Source organism: Apis cerana, linkage group LG10 (genome assembly GCF_029169275.1).
Source record: "Apis cerana isolate GH-2021 linkage group LG10, AcerK_1.0, whole genome shotgun sequence".
NCBI classification, from domain to species: Eukaryota; Metazoa; Arthropoda; class Insecta; order Hymenoptera; family Apidae; genus Apis; species Apis cerana.
This window is the reverse complement of record NC_083861.1, coordinates 10215688-10239394: the sequence shown is the minus strand read 5'-3', so window position 1 is coordinate 10239394 and position 23707 is coordinate 10215688. Positions and strand designations below refer to the sequence as shown.

The following is a 23707-nucleotide window of genomic DNA, read 5'->3' as shown; positions in this document are numbered from 1 at the left end:
AAAGTTGTCAATTTTCTTCATATGTTATATATATATATAAATTGAATTTAAATTTAGAATTAGAATATGAATCGAAATAAAACTGAATTAAATTATTTTTATCTTTAATCGATTAATTTTTAAATTACGAAAATCATAATTTTTAATATATTCTTAAAAGAAATATACATACCATTTATCCTATCATACTATATATGAAATAAATGCTGTGCTAACAAATATAATCAATTTAATCTATATGTCAGACGAATGAGGATAGTAACAATCACAGTAATAATATTAATAGCAACAGATAAGAACAATAATCATAATAATTACAATAACAACAAATAAAGTGTGCAGAAAACAGTTTCATGAAAAAAAAATAAATAAAAATAAAAATTTATTTCAACTAAAAATAAGGAAATATATCGATCTTATTTTTTTTTTATTTTTTATTAAGCTTCATTAAAGAACCTTCAAAAGTTATTGTAATAGATTAAAAAAGAATTTTTTTCAAAAACGGTGTAAATAATTATAAGCGATAAGATACTGAAAAAATACCATTGTTTATTTCCTATTAATAAAATTATAATTCTTACATCTTAAAAAGTAAATTAAATTAACCGAAGAAGGTATCATCGCTGGAGCCCTCTGTCGTGCAATTCTGAAGTAATGATGCAGGGTGGTTAGACATATCGTTAACGGTTTGCTCTCCCCCTAAACTACTTCCAACACCGCCAACATTACCACCACCATCACCACCACCACCATCACCACCACCGCTACCGCCTCCATTTGTATCGGCACCAGCTATAGATTCGCCGAGACAAGCGTCGCCACCTCCAAGTCCGGCGCCGGTTCCAACTACTCCGGTAGCATTCCCTGTTCTTGGAGGTTTTACATCTTGTGAAACTTCGTACGTTCGACTCTGCTGATTCTGCAAGTTGATTTCATTGTAAACGAGCTCTTGAATTTTCAACCTAATAAACATCTGTCTATCGAGTGGTAAACTCTTAAGAGGATTTCGAACGCTCATAAGAAAATGATAAGTGTCATCTTCTTCCTCCTGCGATACGCTTAACCTTTTTTGCAAAGATTCGAATCGTTTTCGATCAACTTCGGTGTAATTGTTTTCCATTGCATCCATTAAACTTCTTTTCCTACCAATTTTGTTCATTTTAGGTGGAGGCATAACTTGATGGAGGCCATCGTCATTTGAAAGCAAAGACTGACAAGAATCACCATCTAAATCATCAAATTGAGTTTCCTCGTGTCCTTCTAAAATGTCAATTTGAGGCTCGATTTGTGTTTCTTCCGGCGATGATCGAAGAGCTGCCGAACAATTCTGTGAAAGAGTGCACCCAATCACTCTCGAGTTCATTTGATCTCGTAGAAAGAATAGGCTCTTGAACCAAACCCATTTCGAATCATGCTCATTGGCACCACCATCGCATTTTCCTCGATAAGTTTTCTTTAATTCGTTGCGGAAATTGTCTCGTAAATGCTTCCATTTTGATTTCGCGACGTCCGCTGCAAATAAAGACTATCTGTTAATCTTTTGTTTTGAAAAAAATTTTTCGAAATTTTCTTATGTAAATTTTTTTCGCCAAAACAATTTTCGCAACTTATTATTTCGATAATAAATGATAATTAACGAATAAATATATAAACATTTCATTAATTTTTAATTGATAGAAATAATTTATGAAAAATTAAGAAACAATTACATTAATGAAAAAGTAATATTATCAATTGTTAAATTTTTTTAACAAAGAATAAAATTGATTTCAAACAATATGAATTGAAATCGCAATTTCGAACATAATTTTTTTGAACCAATTATTAAAATTATATTCATTAAAACTTATATCCGATTGATTTTAATTCAAAACTTTTTAAAATAATTATTTTTCGATAATTTTGTTTTCAAATTAAAAATACATATATTCGAATTCATAATCAATTATATCATAAAAACTATCATTGAAGTTGTTCATTCGTCTACTTCATTACTTGATTGATAAATAAAAGGGATCATATACATCGATGGCATAGATTGCGGGAAAGGAAATACATACGTAGTAGGGACGGTTGAAATGAGGCAGTGGGAGGGAAAGAAAAAGTGGAAGGGGACGAATCGCAAGAGAAAGAGAGAGAAGGCAAGAGAAGGAGTGAGAGAGGTGTGTGACGCAGGCGCGAATGGAAGAGGTGGAAAGAAGAGAGAAGAGGGAAGAGGAAAGCGAGGCGTATACTCACTGGAGACCTCGCAAGCCCTCGCGATCTCTCGCCACATCTTCAGGATGACGTCGCGATTGTGATAGTTGACGTTTTTCTGGTCCCAGATCGCGGGCCTAGCGTGTACCTCAGTGATCAGTCTCTGGAGATCCATCGTCATCGCGTTCCTACGCGCGTTCGCGTTGCATCTCCTGGACGATCGCTTGCTGGCAGTTCGACGGTTGAGAAGCGTGTTGCCGGAGCTGAGGGAGGAGGCAGCCGCGCGCGAGCCGCTTCCTCCTCTGGTTACGTTTCGTTGAGATTCGTTGGTGTGCGAAAGCCGATTTTTCGATGGTTTCGTCGATTCCTGGCTGGATATCACTTGCCCTCCTAGCTGTTGCGGTTCTTCCTTAATCGCGAGGATTGTGTCGACAGTTTCGCTGACAGTGCTTACTTCGCCACTGCCACCGCCACCGACGACGACGAGTTCGTCCTCGTCGTCGACGTTACTGTTTCGTCGTTGTTGTCGTCTCCTCTTCTTCCTTTTACGCCTGGCGATACGAGAGCTGCCGGCCGAGGAGGAACTTGTGAAGCCGAGCCGAGCGGAGGATCGCAGGCGAGACGAATCCAGGGCTTTTTCCTCCTCGACTCGTGCACGCGTGCCGCCGTCCATACACGGCCGGTACACGCGCGCGTCCAGCCAGGAAGACGCGCACTCGCCTCAAGAAACAAGTTCGATATGAGTTGTTCTGCCAAAAGAAGAGCAGTTAATTATTAAACGCGCGCGCACATTCTCGGCTGCTCGCGACACGCCGCCGATCCGTTAGCTGCTTATCCGCTCGCTAACCAGCGCTACCGCGCCGAACCCAAGTCCGAACCTTCCTTCGCTTTTGCCTATGGTTTCAGCTTCGGCTTCGGCCTCGCTCGAGTTTGCGCTCGGCTCCGCTCGGTTCCGCTCGGTCCGACTCGGTTCCGCTTCGCGCGCCACCGCTCGTCACCGCTTGTCACCGCTTATAATCTCCGCTTGTCTCTCAAATCTTAAAATTTTGCAATCGTTCTACTACTAAAGCTTCAATGTTTTCGTTTTTTCTTTTTTTTCTTTCCTTTACTCTATTTTCCTAATTGATATTGTTATATTTTTTGACGATGACTCAAATTTGGACTTTCAACCTCAAAATCAAACATATTTTCGAATATTCAAAAATTCTGCCCTGTCCTGTTCTTTTCTGCCTTTATACCACTCACGAATTCACCGATTCCTGTTTCATCTGCTAAACAATGTGCTGCACCAATTTCCCATCGAACCCTTCTTCCTTTCACCGCGATTCTGATACGATATGTTGTGCGAATGCATTTCCGCCTTCCTTAACACGTTGCATTTTGATCGTTCTTATCAATTTCTCTTTATAATATTCATTTCTTGTCCTAATAGGATTGGAAATATAAGAAGTTGAAACAATTGTCGTTAATGCGTGGATCACGATGTGTATTTGAATTAAAGTTTTATAATTAATGTCGTTTTCCGATCGATGCTAACCCGAAAAGCTGTTTGACAGTTGCTCCTTTCGATGCGTGCATTTGTCACTAAACAAGCGTCCTGCGCTCTCAGTTCGGTATCTCTCGGTACAGCTCGTCTCGGTTCGGTTCAATTCGGCTCAACTCGGTTCCATAGCGACGCAACGTTTACTGCTTACTGCTATTCGTTTACTTGCTCGTTTCCAATGTCTGCCGTAACGGCATAGCACGTGATCGTTCAGTTCGGCTTTGGTCGTTGTTTCTCGATTTAATTCGATATATATATATATATGTAAATCGATATAATTCGATTCGAATCGAATTTAATCGATTCATCTTTGTTTGATTTAATTTAATCTGAAAATGTTATTTAGTATATATAGAATATAAAACACAGTATACGCGAAGGATATAACGCAAAATATAACAAATTATATTAATAGCTAGTATATGATAATTCTAAACATATATATATTAAGATGGAATGGGAAAGAATATGGATTATACTGTACGCAAAAATGGATAATAACAGATTAATTAACTTGCATATGTATCCAGTCTATTCATCTAACCTATACAAAGCATAACTCAGGTATGACCTGATATATATATTATACTATAATCATAATATCTTAAATACAAAAATATTAGATATTTTAAAACTTTATTAGAAACATGTATTGAAATGGGATGCTTTATTATTTTACATTTTTATGTGTTACATCAGATATCTTTTTTTTAATTCAATAAATTATATTAGATTACAAAGCCATCTAAGATAAATTAAATTTTAAATAGCGCCAAATATTATCATTATCTAATATTTGGTTAGGTTGTGGTATCTTCTTATTGATCTCGCCTACAAATTCCTGCAATATCTTCAAAAATTCAGTATTCACAATATTTATAATACTTGTACGAAATATTTTAGTAATAGCTTTAATTGCAGCATTTACTATTGGATCATTTATATTACCCTTAAAAACGATATCAAATTCGCTGAAAATAAGAAAAATTTTAATCAAAGAATTAAAATTACTTTTCATACATATCATATATATCATTGCAAAGTTGATAAAAGCAATTGATAAAAATTTGTATAAATATAATAATAATTACTTTAATTTAACAATCTTAGCCATAGGAACACCAACTTTATAATTGTTCATATTTAAATCTATAATTATTCGCATTTCTACGTCCTTGATATAACCATCAACGTTTCCTTTTTTATTGATTAGTAAATCGTAAAGATGATAATTATAATTAGCCTAAAAAGTTAAAATTAAAGTATTATTATGATTTTTCTTGAAAGTATATTTGATAATATTATGATTCTTTTAATCTTTTACTTTAAGATCATTGAATCCTAAAGTTGCATCTAGAGTTAGAATTTTGTTTTCAAAAGATAAAATAATATCGTTTGCCCGTCTTATATTTGATAACCCTTGAAGAGAACCTTCTGTTAAATTAAGAGTTCTATGGTGAATTATTACTCCTTTCTGTTATAAAAATAAAAAAATAATTATCATACAAATTTGATGTATTTTGATCAAATTTATTATATAAATACCAAATTTTGGGATAAATCTTGCAATTTCATAGGATCTAATCTATGTTTTAAAACAAACGTTTGAATAGAAGGTAACGCCATGTCGAACAGTTTATTGATTATAGCCGTCATCTTTTCAGAATTTACATTATTCTTTCTGTAATTTGAGAAAAATATACTTAAGATTAATCTTTTTTCTTGAAAACATTTTTTTTAATTTAATATTCTCCATAATTATTGCGAATGAACAATATTTCATTATACAATGAATATATCATCATTCATATCAAATTCATTGTATTAAAGATAAGATAATTAATTTACTATTAATAATAATTATTTTTATTAATTATTTATTAATTAATTATAAGAACTTACGTAGCATTTTGAAAATTCGCAAAACTAGCAGCGAATATAAGATAAGATAATTAATTTACTAATAATAATTATTTTTATTAATTATTTATTAATTAATTATAAGAACTTACGTAACATTTTGAAAATTCGCAAAACTAGCAGCGAATAAAACGGAAAGAAAAAAAAGTAATCGAATTTGAACAATCATAATGAACTAATGTAGACAAATGTTTAATTATCGACAATGCGACTACCGTATACTTAACTTCTGTATTTTTATTGTGATTTCGTTGCATTATCTAGTTGCAGCTTATCTGATTATCGAATTTATCAATAAAGAAAAGATTTTATTGATCAAAGAAATCAGAATGATAATATAAATATATCATATCAACCGATATTTCGATAAAAAAAAGATATGATCAATAATATATGAATATTGTGGTGCAAACTGAATTATATAGATTTTGAATTAAAAATAGATTGTATTATATACAATAATTTCTTGAAATTTTGAGTTTCATAATAAATAATTTAAAAATGGCCACAAAACAAGATTTCTCATGTAAGATCATTTTGTGAGATCAATATATTTTCGAATAATTATTTCTTTTTTAATTTTCGCATTTTGACGAAAAAGAAATTGATATTGGTAAATTGGACAAATCGTTTGATTCACCAAAATATTTTTAATAGAGAGAAATCTGAGAAACCTAAAAATAAAAAATTGTTCAATACAATATTTATTTTGTAATAATTTCACAAGATAGTGAAAGATATAGATTTTCAACTCTTACTTATCGAAAAAAATTTGAAATTCAAATATTCGATTGATTAATGTAAACTATTGAATGTAAAGTATTTATTAATTTAAATAAACTCAATTGATAATATGAAAATCAATGCGAATTCATCAGAATTAATTGCCTTTATAAATATTCTTTTGTATTGGTGTGAGAAAAATAGTTTAAAGAGGTAAAAAATAAATAAAATAGATCAAATATAAAATAATTTTTAAATTATACATTTTGAGAAAATTATCTTATTATTTTTTGTAAAAGATTGTCAAATATAATATCGATTTTGAACAATTCATTTTTATCTGCAATAATCTATTAATAACTCTATCAACAAACAATCTATCAATAAATCTATTAAAAATTCACGATAAATTATGCAACAGAAGAAAAAAAAGATGTTAATTCGATACAAACAAAAAATAAAAATAGGAAAAGCTGGAAAGAAAATATAAATTTCATCGATCATTTCCTAGCTACATTTTTTTTTCATTTTTTTTATTTTTATTTTTTTTTTTAAATCTACAATTTCAATTATTTACTAGTCTAAAGTAGCAAGTAAATGAATGATTTTAGAATAAAAGAATAAAAGGAAAATAAATTACTTTCAATAGAAGAAGTACTTTTGTAGAAGAAACCACAACGAGATAAAAAAAACTTCGAATATAATTTTTGATTTCAGAATTTATTATATTTTTAAAAAATTTAATTAATTACGCATTATATATACTATTTATAAAAAAATATTTTTTGTTTACTTAATAAAAATAAAATTAAAATTTGTTTTGATAAACTGCACACTTGCGATAAAATGATAAGTGATTTCATTGTAATCATGTTTACTAAGAAACTTACTAAATATAAAAAAAATCATATGTTCTTGATCATCATGATTTTGATAAAAAAAGAAATGAAATGTTCTTATCTTCTTATATGTAAAAAAAAAATCTGTTAAATCTCTTTCTTTTTTCTGTCTTTCTTTCTGTTTTTCATCGTCCTCTCCTTTTTTTATTATATTCTATTACTTGTTGTGTCTCATGTATATGACAATGTCTGAATATTTATGTAATTGATTCTAATATTTCATAATTAGAAATATTATATATTGGTCTAAATATGTTGAAACTTGATAATATAAAAAAGAAATCATCAATATTCGCTATATGCTTTAAGCTTTTCTTGCAACATACATATAATAATATCTCATTATTTGAGAAAAATTAAATTGTAATTTTTTTTAATTTAACGAAATTTTTAGTTATATTTTTAAAAAAATCAATATCACAAATAATTTGAAATAATACAAAATTATTTTGAAAACAAAATACATCATGGAATTATTTTTAATATTTTTTGAGATAAATCATAGTCCAGTCTTACATTCGAAGATTTTAATAAATATCGAGAATTGTCAATGAACCTATTTTGTTTTCAATTCGATGATGTAATTCTCGATATCAAAAGCAATTGATCGATTGATTTGATGAAATACATATTTATATTTACTTTTTTTTTTATATATTTTTGTTCATTTAGTCTTAATAATAATAGTAATTTTTAAGAAATTATATTATGTTAAATAAATAAATTGTTCTTTTGATATATTTATTTTCTTGATTGATTTTACTCATATTACGAAACATTAATCATGTAATTTTCAACAATATTGTCATTTCGCATTCAATCGATTTTTCACAAACAATCATTAATTAATCAATTAATTAAACATTTTATAATTTCAAATTAGTTTATTTACAAATTGTTATTCATTAAATTTGTAAAAAGTAAATTACGTCTAATATGTCAAATTAAACTACAAAAAATAAGAGCACGGACTTGAACCATGTCGAGTTAAATATAATGATTCGTCGATATTATCGACGTAAACAAGTATCGTTCGCTATGTGGTGCCCTCACAAAGTTGTATATTAACGTTATCTTTTAATTTACTTAATCAATATATTTTTCTTTCTTTTTAATTAATTTAGTCAGGATGATTCAACATAGAGAAAATAAAACCGAACAATCGAAATAAAAAAATTGTTATTAAATATATATAAAAATGATAAATCATAAAATTAATATTTTTTTATTATTAATTGAAATAATTATTTCATCATATAAGTTTTCAAATATTATATTTTAGATACACTCATTAGGTTAAATGATCTCATTTCTTAATATGAAATTCTATTGATCTATATTGATCTTTCAAAATTATCACTATCATTAAAATGCAATTAAAAATATGAAAGTTTATTTATAATTTTTTCAAAAATCGTCTGTTTTTTATAGCATGAAAAATAAATGATTAGAAAAATGATGAATCATAAATCTGATTAAATTTAAATTTTTGATTTTGATTAAACTTTTTTTATGTTTTGTAAATAGATAATGCAAATTTAGTTAATTAAATATTTGAAAATGCATTCTTATAAATAGACGTTATCATACAATTATAAAAATTTTCAGTTATTTTAAATATATAATTACATATATTTTAAATATTGTTAATCAAAAAATTGATAATTCACTTTCTATCATCTATTAAATTTATAATAATAATCCAAAAAATTTGTTTAATATTTATCGATTTAATAAATGAAAAATTTATGTTATATGAAACACTTGCGCGCGCAGAATAAATGACCTTGCGATATTACGCAATAGCTCGAAAATTATCGATTTGTAGCGATTCATTACAAAGAAAACTTTACAAAACAACATTAAGGTTAAAAATATATTAATATTTTATTAATGTTGTTTTGGTTGCAACATTGTTCTCAATTGTTTATCACTATCGAATATACGTTTCTCTTGATGCCATTCTAATCTTGTTATATACGGTAGATCAATAGGAAAGTTTGATCAGTAAGCGTAGCTATTATCGTTTAGTTGTGAAATTAATTTGTTTTTCAGTGCGATCATGCGCGTTCACATATAGGTGTAGATACTTCCGTTTTGATCGAGCCAATTCTACAATACAACACAATACCACATAATAGTGTAAATATACGTAAACAGCGTAGCAGTTAACAAGCGTATTTTTTTGTTTGAAAGATAGCTTTGTCGCTAGAAATTGTTTTTTTGACCTTCGTACCAGTATCTTTTCGATTGCGTTATTTGCTATTTATTTAGTCATTTATTTTTTTAATAATTTTATGTTGTATAAATAATACATATAATTACATATTTTCATTTTACTGATTTATTTTTGATGAAATTAACTACTTTAACGAATTTGTCATCATCATAAAAATTATTAATTCAAGATGATGTAAAAAAACAAGTTTTTTTCATTGACGTAATTGTCAAAAAAAAAAATATATTATTTCATGATAAAATATGACGGGGTGGTAGTCAGTTACGTACAAAGCAATATAGGTCAATGATCCAACAGTGTGTTTCACTTCCTCCCATTCTTCTAAGTAAGAAGGCAAAAGAAGGCTCGACTGCTGTTCCGAGTATCCAACAACCAATCGGAAAGCTTTCGATGGTAAAAACATAAGCCACGTGCGTTTTCTCTGCTGAACAAGGATCGTGTTTACCAGCATTACAATTCTTATACATTACATACAATATATATGTACAGATATGTTCAATGTATAGATATATATGTTATGACGCATGGTATATATTAACTTTAGATCAGCGTATATTTGCTAAGCCATCGCAAGAGGCCACGATAAAACGTGAGCGCAGTATCGAGAGTCAAGAGATTCTCCGGTCGCTGACTCAGTCAGTTTGACTTGAATGTTCGCACGAAACGGTTTATACAAGTTTCTCTTCCGTTGATAGAGATTTTTTATTTTCGCAAAATCCAAAAATACGTGCTAAATCATATATACATTTGGAATTAATATTAATTTTGAAGAAATAATTTATTCTTTTGCAACAGTGGAATTATGGACCATATATAGGTGAGTGAGAGTTTATATCAATAATAGAAACAGAAATATTAAGCATAGAGCGCAAGTATACATGTGTATAAGTATTTAAATATATGTTGGTTTTATTATACAATGCAATTTAATAATAAATGAAACACTATATTTGTTTACATAGTTATATGAAATAAATGTATATGAAAATATTATTTAGTTGAAAATATATTATATTAAATTTTATAAAAATAAAATGGAAATGAAAACATTCCTTTTCCAAACAAACATCAAGAAGAAAGGAAGAAATAGTTGCATAATTTATCTATCTTCGCTTCTGCCATTTGGCAATGATTCTTTCGATTTTGTCGTGCATATTTTCATAGATTCGATTTTGCATATTTTTATCGAAAGCTCAGAACGAAAGAACGATCAAAGCTCAAGGTCTAAAATAAGATTTATTTTTCCTAATATAATCGCGATATAATTTTCTGTTAAATCATTTTTACTTGAAATCCATTTTTACTTGTTTTCCATTTCTCAAAAATTGTTTAATTGATCAATATTATATAATATTGATAATATTGATATTAATATTATATTGATCGCTAATTTTACGCAAGAAAAAAATTTTGCATTATATGTAAAATTTAATATTATGTCTATGATCAATGAATCAATTAATTTTTAAATTGAATCATCGAGGATTCCTAGATTTTGATTTTGAATTCTTAATCGAATTTTTAATAATTAAACTATTACCGTTACCATAATGATATTTTATTTATTATCTTTGTTTTCCAACTTTTCCGTTGATTCATACAACAAACAAAGTAAAAGGTAAGAACGAATGGAAAGAAAGATACGAATAGAATAAGAAATAATCTATTTCGAAATTAGATTTGTGTTTAAATGTGTTTAATAGGTATATAAGTATTTATCGATCGCAATATAGATAGAAATAATCACATAATTATATTTCTGCGAATTAAGTAATTAACTAATTTAACAAGAAAAATTGAAAGAAGTATTTATGAAATAAGTTCTTTCGAAGTTTAATGTAAAAATTATTAAAATCATTTAAAAGCTGTTTCAATAAAAATCATTTTTGAAAAAAATTTATTAACAATTTATTATGAAATCGATTAATTTATTTCATTAATTATTTATAATTCGTTATTTATTTTTTAAATAGATGATTTTATTTAGAATTAATAATCATAAAATTTAGATCTTCTATGTATATCGTTTCTTTCAAAATCGACAATTCACTTTTCTTTGGAAATTTAAAATAAATCTACGATAGATTATGGAAGGGATGGATCAGGAGAGTAGGAGAGAGGACAGTACGCTCGATCAGACCTTTCGTTTACAAACGGTTTACTTTCGCTTGTTAGTTTTACGTCACATTTACCATATACGTAGAAGTACCATACATGTTTACTAGTGTCTGCTAAGGGAAACTATAATGAATATGATAAAAACGCAGATATTCTGCATGTATACAATATAATATGCAGAATTTTTATTTTTATTTTTATTTTTTCTTTTCTTCATAATTATTCTTTCAATAATATCGTGATTTCATAAGTGTTATTAAAATAAAGTCTAAATTTAAAAAGCAAAAAGAAAAATTACTAGCAACTGAAACTTTAGTATTGCAAGATTTGAAGGTTAGGAAGATATTATTATATTCAGTAAGTAAGAAGCAAAAAATACTTTTATGTTCTGTTTTGGCTTGAATGTCGTTCAATTTTGGCAAGTCGTTGAATATTGAATGTCAAGAAACTATGTATTCTGTGAATGTAATAATTATTACTAATTCGTGATTCCTTGATTCTGAATTCAACATTGCAATATGCATTCAATAAAATTATTAGAACATATAAAAATATTACTTTTCTTCGAAAACAGTTGCTTCTTCGATTTTATTGATTATCAATGACATTTTTGTTCAATCTATATCTTGTTACGCGTGCTAGTGCCACCTGCATTTCACGTTAATGCTTAACTATTAATCAAAATAGCATTAACGATATTTATATGTGTAATACTTCAATGTTATGAAAATTAAGAATAAAATAAATGAATAAGTAATAATAAAGAATGAATAATAATAATGAGAAATAAATCGAAGAAGAAATGAATATAAATATTATATTATATATAGAAAAATACAATATAATTTGTGAGAAATATTATATTTAAAAATTTTTTTTTTAATTTATTAAAAAAAAATTGAAATTAATAATAAGATTTAGTTATATAAAATCGAATGATCTCATATATTCGTCATAAAAATTTAAATAAATTATCATGTAGATTTATTGTGATAAACATTTAACGAATTTTTCGAATTAAGAATCTTTCTATATTTATTTTAAAACAAAACAGTGTAAATTAGAATTTATTGTATTTTTTTTTATTATAATTTATAGTTTTAATTATATAATATTCCTTGAAAGAAAGAAAAAAAACTGATTATAAAAAATTTTTTTTTTATTTTTATTTTTTAGAATTTCGATTTATTCAAAAATACATATTAGTCTATAAGATTGAGAGGTACAAAATCTTTTTCTCGACGATAGTTGGCGCATGATTAGTAAAGAGATAATGGATCAATTTCACACATTCAAAAACACTTTGCATGCGCTGTTCTCGTGCACATCGTTAAATAAATTTCTGTGATGATTTAAACAGATATTCAATTTTTCTATTGATTTTTTTATTTAATATTATTTTAAGCATAATGCAATTTTATTTAAATGTTACATGAAATTATGATTATATATTTTTCGTATTAATGAAAAATTCATATATTTGTATGTATATTGTATTTAAAAAAATACAACTATTGAGATACTGCTTTAATAAAATCATATTATTACATAATGCACAAGAAGCTAATACTTTATTATCTTCATTTTTTATAAAATCTTTCCCGTTTTTTTTACGAAATGAATATAAAAAATGAATAACAAAATTATTTTTTTCTTTTTTTTAAAAATTGTCTTAAAATTTAAATATTAAGCAATTCTTAAGTATTAAAAAAAAATTCAATCTTAAAAAAAATTTAGAGATTCAAATAAAGCAATATTCGTTGCTTTTTTACTTTAGAAATATTTTGAGAATTCTTTTAAAAAAATAAAATTATTTAAATAAATAAATCTAAAATATCTCTTTCTTATGTTTTCAGATTAAGCAGTAATATTTAAAAGTCGCGGTAATCCGCGACTCTTATAACATCACGTGGTATCAAGCCTTATTGACCGATGCATTTGAGAACTTGGATTGGTCAAGTCTGGGCACGTGACCCGTTCTAACGTCAGTTTGGGCTACCGTCTGCTGGTAGTCGGGTGGATTTCTTATCAAATCATTCATGAGAACAAAGAATTTTAATTTTGATCAACTTTTGCAAGTGTAATTTATTGAACTTGTTTGTAATTTTGAACGTGTTATTCGTTTAATGGTGCATTTCGATGCACAATCTACGTAATAAATTTATTATAAATACACGCTCGAAGTATTTGCCCGGCTTCAAATTCTTGACAGTTCTGTATCTTCTCGTAACGGTAACTAACGGTGTTAGATTTTATTGAAACACTATTCAATTATAATTTTTGATTTATTTGAACAAAAATTAATAATAACTTTCATCGATTTTAATACCATCAAAAAATAATGACTCGATGTGGTTAAGTCAATTTTCATACTAGATATATTTGAACTCGATGTTTTTTGAGAAGAAAGATTAATAGATATATTTCTTCAATCTCGCGGCAATTTTTAAGTATTTTAAAAATCGCACATCACTGTACGTGGTGAAACATCTTAACGGAAATATATTTTGAGTGTGGTTCAACGATACGTTAGTGTAAAATGTACAGTATGAACTACATTGGGAAATTCATAAGTAACTTTCGCGTTTTCTACAATGAAATTAACGCGGCGACACTCACTGGTGCTATCGATGTTATTGTCGTCGAACAACCGGATGGATCATTTACTTGTTCACCCTTTCATGTTCGTTTTGGAAAGCTCGGTGTTCTTCGTTCCAGAGAAAAAGTAGTAAGTTTATATTTATTTTTATATTATATAATTTATATTTATTCAAGTGTTTTTCAAAAATAATTTTAGATAGAAACTTCTGGAATTATTGTCATTCTATTCATATTTTGTTTTGTTAAATATTTATATCAAAAATTAATTCATACTTTCAATTTTAATTTTATATCAAATATTTTTTTATAATTTTAATGAAACTTTTGCAATTATCATTCTATATCTCATGTTTTATTTTGTTAAATATTGAAAACCTATTTTTTCTATTCTTAATTTTTTCAATAATTTAAAGAGAAATATATAAATAATTTTTATTTTGTTTTTCTTATCACAGGTGGATATAGAAATAAATGGAGAACCTAGACAAATCCATATGAAATTAGGAGATTCTGGAGAAGCTTTTTTTGTTGAGGAAGTTAGTTCTCATGGTTCTCCGACTGATACTGAAATTCCACCTCATTTAGCTTGTTCCCCTATACCTGAAGATAATTGTTTTCCATCATCTAGATTTAATATTCTTTCTGATCTTCCTTCAGAGCAGAGAGATAAACTTCTCATAGAATCTATTTTGTGTATTGAGAGAGAGAAATGGGAACAAATGTCAGCTTTGCCTCCTGATGAAAGAGAAAAATTCTTAAATGAACAATTCTCTGATCTTCCATCAGAACATCGTGCAAAATGGCTTCAAATTGCTTCTTTAACACCAGAAGAAAGAGAAGTGCAAAGACAACAATTAATTCGCGAACAATATTCTGCTTTAAAAACTGAAGATAAAGAAAGATTATTTAAAGAAAATTTTCCTGAACTTCCTATAGATCAAAGACAAAAATTTGAAAAAGTGTTACTAAGTGATTGGAAGGAAAAAAAAAATGAAAAACGAAATTCCTTAAAAGGCGAAGAAGAAATTTTTGATATGGATGGTATTAATGATGATGAATCATGTCCAACTGCATCAACTCCTAAATCTTTTGTAGCTGTAACTTCGTCTGAAAGAATTCGTAAAATTAGTGTAGTAAAAAATGATTTTAGACCGATTACAGAAGATATGCAAAGTAGCGGTAGAGAAAAATCGAGTGATGAATCGAACGCATCGATGAGTAAAAAAAATTCAAAGGACGAAAGTGTCGAAGAGAATAAAAATAATAGTAATTCAACTAAAAGGAAACGAAAGAGGAAAAGCATTTTGAGAAAAAAAGGATCTCAGAGAAAGAGTAGCAATGGTAGTAGTAGCCAGACAGAGATTAGTGAGAACGATGCATCTATCCCAGATGAATCCTTTGGTGAATCTGTAAGTTGTTGCATTTAAAATAAAATATTTGATCATAAATTTAATATTGCTTATTGATATGTGTATTGATTAAAGATGGTAAAAGATTCAAATTGTACTGCTGAATTAGAAAACAAGAATGAATCAGTTATTTCGACTCAAGAAACAACAGAAAAACGTCCTGAAACAGACTTTCATTTCTTCAGTGATACTGAAGTTACAAAGTAAGTTTGATATGTATATATATATATATATATATATACATATTAATATATATATAAATTTTATGTATATAATTCTATAAATAGTATTTTATATGTGAATATATATAAGAATTAAATATAATTAAATTATAATAAAATTACATATAATATTATAGAAATGAGAAGTGTATACATAATGCTTTTTTATACATAAAATTAATATTTTTGTTTTATTGTTATCATCATATTTAATAGGAATCAGGATTCTAGGCCATGTTCACCTGTTCAATCTGACACAGAATTTGAAATGCGTAAAATAACACAAGAAGATACTGAACGAGAGGATGATAAAAGTCATCAACAGAGTTGGAGATGGGGTGAACTGCCTAGTTTGCCTCCAGATTCAACACATACACCTCACAGAAATTCATTGAATTCATCAAAAGCTGTTAATCAACCAAATAGTAGTTAGTATTATTAAAAAAATAATAATGATATGAACATAAAGATAAAAATCATAAAAAAATCATAAAATATATATTTCGTTTTATTAAAATCTTATTAAAGAAAAAAAATTATATCTTTTATTTATTTATATTAATAAATTAATTGATCTTATATTATTTTTGAACATATCAATATAATTTTATACACTTCAGACTAACATATACAACTATATTTTAATAGTGGAAGCACATCGATCTATGCTTAGTGGTATGTTGTCCTTTATGCGGAAAACTTCTCGTGTAAGACGTAATCCTGAATTAGAAGGAATTTATCTTAGTGATCTTAACGCCGACGAGTTAGACCCGGAAGTTGCAGCTCTCTATTTTCCTTCTTCTCATAGAGGTCAATCAACAATTAAAGGTAGTCCGATTATATAAATTATATTATATTATCAAAACAATTTGTTTTTATTATATAATATTTTTAAAGATGGAAAAGGAATAGATGAAGAAGATACTGAATCAGGTAATGGACCAAGTTTACCACAAAGTCCTAATAGCGTTGAAGGAGCAATTGGTGGACCAAAATCATTAGACAGTGATTTTGAAGAACCAAAACATTCTATATTTGACAATAATATGAATATTAGTATATCTTTATGCGGTGGTTTAGATTCTGAAACTGGTCCTTCCAAAGAAGTTTTTCATCAAAATTTACTTCATTTTGAAGATATTTGTTCGGATCCGAAATTATATGAAAATCCAAATTTAGTTGTAAAAATTAATGAAAAATTCTATAATTGGACAACTGCTTGTTCAATTATAATGACTTATGCTGTATTTCAAAGACATTTACCACAAAATACAATCGAAAATTTGTATACACAATGTATGCCATTACCAATGCATGAACAAAAAAAACAAGAAAGTGCTGGCAAACCAGAAGGCCGTAGTGGTTATAGTTCATGGTTTTCATGGAGACGATCTACTACACAACCGCCTAAAAAATCTCAAGAACTTAATCAAAGTAAAATAATTTTATTTTAAATTTTATTCATTTTTTTAATATAAGTATCTTTATTATTATTTATTATTATTATCTTTTATAGCTGATGGGACTGTTATTCAATCTTCAGAACAAATAGTGGAAATGAAAGAAAGTACTCCAATTGATGAAATTTCAAATAGAGAATTAAAAATTGATCAGAATATAGAATGTATAACGGAAACAGTAGAACAATGTACGAAATTAACAAAAGATATCGCAAAAACTGAAAAAAATCGCGAAAGGGAAGGCGAAGGTTATAGCGGTAGTGAAGATTCTGATAGTAATCAAAATGAATCACAAGGAGTTAAAATACCTAAAGAAAGAAGATCATATTATGAATCTACTGAAAAATATCGAAAAACTTTGAGACTGTCATCTATACAAATAGTATGTAAACAATTCATAAAATTATAAAATAGATAAAATTTTAGATTATTTTTAATTATATTTAATTATATATTTTTATATCTTTAATTATAATTAATATTTTTATAGTATATATAATCATATATTTTTTGAATTTATTATTTTGTTATAGGCTAGTCTCAATTTAAAAGACGGAGCTAATGAAGTAGTTTTTAGTGTAACTACAGCATATCAAGGCACTACACGTTGTAAATGTCATATTTACAAGTGGAAATGGGATGATAAAATTGTTATTTCTGATATAGATGGAACTATTACAAAATCTGATGTGCTAGGTCATATTTTGCCAATAGTTGGTAAAGATTGGGCTCAATCTGGTGTTGCTCAGTTGTTTACAAAAATTAAAAATAATGGTTATAAATTATTATATCTTTCTGCAAGAGCGATTGGACAAGCTAAAGTTACAAGAGAATATTTAAAGAGTATTAGACAAGGAGATTTGTCACTCCCTGATGGGCCATTACTTTTAAATCCAACAAGCTTAATTTCAGCATTCCACCGTGAAGTTATAGAAAGAAAACCCGAAGAATTCAAAATATCATGTCTTAGTGACATTCAAGCTTTATTTCCGGAAGGTTCAAAACCTTTCTATGCTGGTTACGGAAACCGAATTAATGTAAATATTTTGTTTAATTTATAATAATTTTTTTAAGAAATATTTTATTAAATATTTATTTTCTTTTTTTCGTAGGATGTTTGGGCGTATCGAGCTGTAGGAATTCCAACTATGCGTATATTTACTATAAATCACAGAGGCGAATTAAAACACGAACTAACGCAAACATTCCAATCTTCGTAAGTAATTTATTATATATATATTCTATTGTTTTTACTAATTTCTTTTCTCTTAGACAAACAAACATATAAATATAATAATAAATTTAGCAATTTTATTTAATTTTTTTAGCGCATAGATATTTAGTTTATATTTTTATAACTTATTTTAAATATTATACGATATTATAGAATAATTTTAATATTTTATTCTGAAAAAAAATACATATTCACATTTCTGCTACAACATTAAAATTATTATCTTTGTTAAAAATCTTAAATCATTATAGATGTTAGCGCATAGATATTTATATGTTTTTTTTTTTAATTTTAAAAATTATATATTTGTATGTTTTTCTAAACGAATGAAAATTAACTTATTAACTAGAATGATTTATGATTTTGATGTAAAAAAATTCGAAATTTATATTTTATCCAATTAATTAGGAAAGAGCAAATTTGCAGAAAAAGGAAAATTGATTACTGAGAAAAGGATATTTATAGGTCGGATATTTCTATGATTGCAGTTACGCATGTCAGTGCGATATCGTCAATGAGTTGTTCCCGCCACTGCCCATGTGAATCATCTACTGATGGCGGCACAACCATAGCTGTTTTAATCTATTCGTCCAATTGATAATGCTTAAATTAATAATCTTTACAAACAATATATTTATGCCATTGGACCTCTTTTTATTTGATATGTACAAATTTGCTACCTCATAATTATTATTTTATGCACTATATTATTCTATAAATTTAATAATATTTATAATTACAATTTTTTAATATGATTTCATATTATAATTAATTAAAATAATATATTTCATATATTTTATATGAAATATATGTATTCTATATATATATATATATATGAATAGAATATTGTATAATATTAACTGTATAATATTATATAATTATAATGTGTTTTTTATGTATAAGTATATAATATTTTTTTTAATTTATATAAAAATTATTAAAAAAAATATTAATATATGCACAATTAGATTTTTCCAATGGCAATATCTTTCTTCTTTCTTATTTATTTATTATTATTATTAGTTTGTTTTATTTAAAAAAAATATTAAAAATTTAATTTATTTTTTTTTTATTTTTTTAATTTCATCTTATTAGTATGCTTTGAGGTATTTGGTTGTGCAAGAACTGCTATCTATCTTCTTATAATTCTTATAGGGTAAGCACTGGTTATTACACAATTGCTTTTTATCATTTCCATTTTCATTCATCTTCAACGATATTAATATAGGCTCATTATTTAAAATATATAAATATTATATAAATATATAAATATTATATAAATTTATATAAAAAATATTTATATGATATTTTTTCAAATAATATTTTATTTCATGTATAATATTGATATTATTTTATGTGCATATATCTATAAAAAAAGATCTTTATGGATTTGTGTACAGCAAAATTTTATTTTTTTTTTGTTCATACACAAATATTCAACCAAGTACTTCGAACATATTATATGTATTACAAAATTGTATAAATATTTAAACTGTATATAAATATTACCCATAAATTCATTGATATTCATTAATTATACTAACAAAAAAACTTTTGTTAGTTAAGATTTTGTTATTTAATAGAACATCCTATATATATTTATGTTAGAATGAAATCATTGTTAAGATCACAAAATACAATTTCATCAGAATTTCAGTATTGATGTTTTAGCAGAATTTATTATATGTAATAATGCGATCTTCTATAATTGTGCATTTGACATGTATCCTATACTATATTTTTTGTTATTTTTATTAATAAATCCAATATAATATAATATAATAAATTCAATGTTTATAATTTGATCTTATTATTTTTTTCAGATATTCAAATATGAGCTTTATTGTCGACCATCTTTTCCCAGCTTGGAGAGAGGATGCCGCGGATGAATTTAGTAATTTTGTATATTGGCGAGATCCAATACCGGAAGTACCATCATTGGAAGAACTTTATACTCAAAGACAAATCACATAAGTAAAAATGTCTTACTTAGAATTTTTATTCTAAGAAAAGAACAGATACATTTTATTTATAAGATAATGATAGTTTCTTCTTAATCACTTTTTATATTTCATATGTTATATGGGACATAATCAAATGTAAGATTCTTGAATTTTAAATTGATGCAATTCTGAAGTAGATTTATATAAGTGATTATAGGCTTAATAGATATGTTTTATTTATTGATCAGTAGACTCTGAATAAATGCATATAAAAGTAATTTATTATCAATACAAGTGATACATAAATCAATGTTAGAAGGAGAATAAGTATTTTACATTGAATTTAAATACATTCCAATTCTCAGAAATAGAATAGCAGGGCTATGTTGTTATCAATAACATTAAATTAGCTTTCAACGTAATTTATAGTAAAATTATTATATTAAAAGATATGATATTTCAATAAGGATTATTGCACTATTATATGTTTCAAGAAGAGTTCAAATCGCTTACATGCTGTGCTTAAAATAATTTCTATAGATAGATCTTTCTAGATCTTAGATATATATTATATTAATCGATAATTGAAAATGTATGATACTAATATAATATCGATTGTAATATGGTGATAAACATGCGTATAAAATAATTTATGAGTTCATTCATACAAAAATCATACTACAAAGTTTCATTATAATAAAAAAAAAGTAAATAGCGTAATACATATACACGATTTTTCTAATATATATTTCATCAAAAATTTATTTTAGAATTATTTAATTGTAATCACCATAGTACATAAAAGTTTAATGTTTTGTAATATAATTTAGATATCTATTACTTTAGCTGATATTTTTGTCGAATTAATTTCGTTAAAGAAATCTTATTTATTTTTATATGAGATCTCTGTTGAATTAGAGTGCTGTGAAATTGCCATATTCTATAATGTAATCATTTATGTATTGTGATATAATTCAACAAAATACTAAGGAAGTCAGGACGATAACAGTGTATAAAAGCAAATTCATTATTTACATTAACAATGGAAAATATGCCTAGTTTCCTATAGAAAATTATTATTGTTTGAAACTATTTACAAGTTCCATTTTATTATGTAAATGTATTTTAGAATGGTCATTTTTTTCTTTTTCTTTTTTTTTTTTTTACAATGATATTTTATGCCTGTGTCTTTCAAATTATACCATCTAAAGATAATTAAGTATAATAATTATACTAAGTAGCATAGATTTTCTGTTGATGAAAATAGCACAATAATATATCATTCATTTTAATATCTAATTGTTTTTTATAATATGCAAAAGTACAATTATGTTCTACCAAAGAAAACTGAATAGAATCGAAAATATTTTGAGTTTCGAATATCAATTCGTACTCATTAAAAATAAGTATACGTTAAAAGTAGGATATAAGAATTTTTATTACTTGAAAAATGAATATTAGTGAAGAACATTGATATCCTGACACTAACAACATGACAATGTTAAATGCAAATTATTTGACAATGCAGTATTGTATTCCAATTACATATAGCTTAATGTTAAATATTTAATAAGATGGTGTAACTTTAAAAAAAAAAAAGAGAGAGAAAAAAATAATAAGATATAAGAAGAAAGAAATGTAGAAGATGACAATATTATTTTTTTTTTTTAATTTGCGAGCTTCTACTTTAAATTTATTATCAATCATTCTATAATAACAAAACAATCTATATTGTTACTGTTATTACGTTTATTATTATTCCTATTATATGATATTTGCAAAAAATCAAATATTTAATTTTTGGTATTTTTTTATTGTTCTTCCTAAATTCGTTTATTTTTAGTACAAATAAATTTAAATTTTAAGTTAAATTTTAATTTAATTTCTTTGCTTTATATAAATTCTTTTTATAATAATTATATTATTAATAATATTTTATAAATATTACGTAATGCAAAAGAAATGAGTTTTGTTTGAATGTGCTCAACATATAAATTATTAAATATTAAAGCATTCCTTAGCAATAATCTAACTGCAAAATTACATCTTGAATGCTTTTTTCTACAATTAATATAAACATTGCTTAATATTACATATGAATATTTATAAAATAAATACAATTTTACATAAGAGCATGTTTCTATATAATCGATAAAATTTTATAGTATATTGCTAATAATAACATGATGTTTCAATATCTCTTTTTTTATATTTCATTGTTTTTATTATATTTAATATGATACATTATAAAATAATAGTTTAATTCACTCATAATTAAACAGATAAAATTTAAATTTCATATCACATGTTCTATGATGCGTTTCTTTCATAATTCATTTCATAATTTTCTATTTCCCATATAATTCGTTTATTATTTAATATATGATTATAAATGAAATACAAATGTAATAAAGATATATATCTTGTGACTTTTAAAACAATAAATAAATAAATCACAAATTAATGAAAAAATAGTCTTATTAAAAAATTTAAATTCCAATGTTTACTTTGTTTAATTTATGATATCTCATGTTTAAGATGCAAATATATTAATAAAACAATTTTAATGACAAAAAAATTGTTTTGTTATATATACATATTATATTTCATTTATTGAAGTTCTGCTTGGCCATCGCGTTTTGGTCTGAAATTATAGTTATGAACAACGTAAGTAACGAAGTAAGTAAGAAAATAATGTTTTCAAATAAAGTATAAATATTAGGAAATAAAATTTTTTAAATTTATTTGAATTTATCAACGTGCACCTCATATGTTAATCTTTTTCTATTACATTTTACAGATTCATCATTATCAGATATATCCGAAGAATCGATGGACATCGTGCTACTTCTTTTATCAGAATTTACATCAAAAATTATTTTACGATTATTGTCACAAGAATTTTCGCAGCACCAATAATAAATAATCTACGTAAATACAATAATTTTAATTATATCATAGGTTAATATAACAATTTTATGATTTACCCATAAAACTCCAATAATCCAGAATATAGAAAAATATAAAGGTAGCGTCATTATTTCGTTTTATTAAATAGATAATAATTGAAAAGGAGAAATATCATAATTTCAAATTTTGATGTTTTAAATATATATTAATAATGAATACTTTATCAGTTGTTTCTAAAAATATAGGTCTATAAACACCTTCATATGTTTATTTTTTTAATAAAATTTACAA

At 26.0% G+C, this 23707-nt stretch overlaps 3 protein-coding genes across 5 annotated transcripts; 1 reads left to right on the top strand and 2 right to left on the bottom strand.

Annotated features, from left to right (window-relative positions):
- Positions 1–529: 529 nt before the first annotated feature.
- On the bottom strand, positions 530–4255 carry LOC108002994 (uncharacterized). The gene is made up of 2 exons (XM_017065023.2): positions 2239–4255; positions 530–1512 (listed from the first exon to the last, which is right to left on the bottom strand). Exons 1-2 carry the CDS (start codon positions 2867–2869, stop codon positions 602–604), a joined length of 1542 nt encoding a protein of 513 aa, XP_016920512.2. The 5' UTR covers positions 2870–4255; the 3' UTR covers positions 530–601.
- A 132-nt stretch (positions 4256–4387) lies between these two features.
- On the bottom strand, positions 4388–5911 carry LOC108002995 (uncharacterized). 2 transcript variants are annotated; one of them, XM_028669336.2, is made up of 6 exons: positions 5752–5890; positions 5642–5665; positions 5285–5420; positions 5064–5213; positions 4831–4982; positions 4388–4710 (listed from the first exon to the last, which is right to left on the bottom strand). In XM_028669336.2, the coding sequence occupies exons 1-6, from the start codon at positions 5826–5828 to the stop codon at positions 4485–4487; spliced, it is 765 nt and encodes a 254-aa protein (XP_028525137.2). In that variant the 5' UTR covers positions 5829–5890; the 3' UTR covers positions 4388–4484. The 2 variants fall into 2 exon arrangements, with proteins under 2 accessions (XP_028525137.2, XP_016920513.2); XM_017065024.3 differs by lacking the exon at positions 5642–5665 and having other exon boundaries at positions 5752–5911.
- Positions 5912–10066: 4155 nt separating this feature from the next.
- Positions 10067–22978, top strand: LOC108002993 (phosphatidate phosphatase LPIN3). Of its 2 annotated transcripts, none has more exons than XM_017065021.3 (11): positions 10067–10337; positions 13495–14366; positions 14695–15648; positions 15724–15851; positions 16086–16297; positions 16518–16697; positions 16767–17303; positions 17386–17711; positions 17863–18366; positions 18442–18545; positions 20387–22978. In XM_017065021.3, the coding sequence occupies exons 2-11, from the start codon at positions 14178–14180 to the stop codon at positions 20535–20537; spliced, it is 3285 nt and encodes a 1094-aa protein (XP_016920510.2). In that variant the 5' UTR covers positions 10067–10337; positions 13495–14177; the 3' UTR covers positions 20538–22978. The 2 variants fall into 2 exon arrangements, with proteins under 2 accessions (XP_016920510.2, XP_016920511.2); XM_017065022.3 differs by lacking the exon at positions 20387–22978 and adding an exon at positions 19052–19462.
- Positions 22979–23707: the final 729 nt, after the last annotated feature.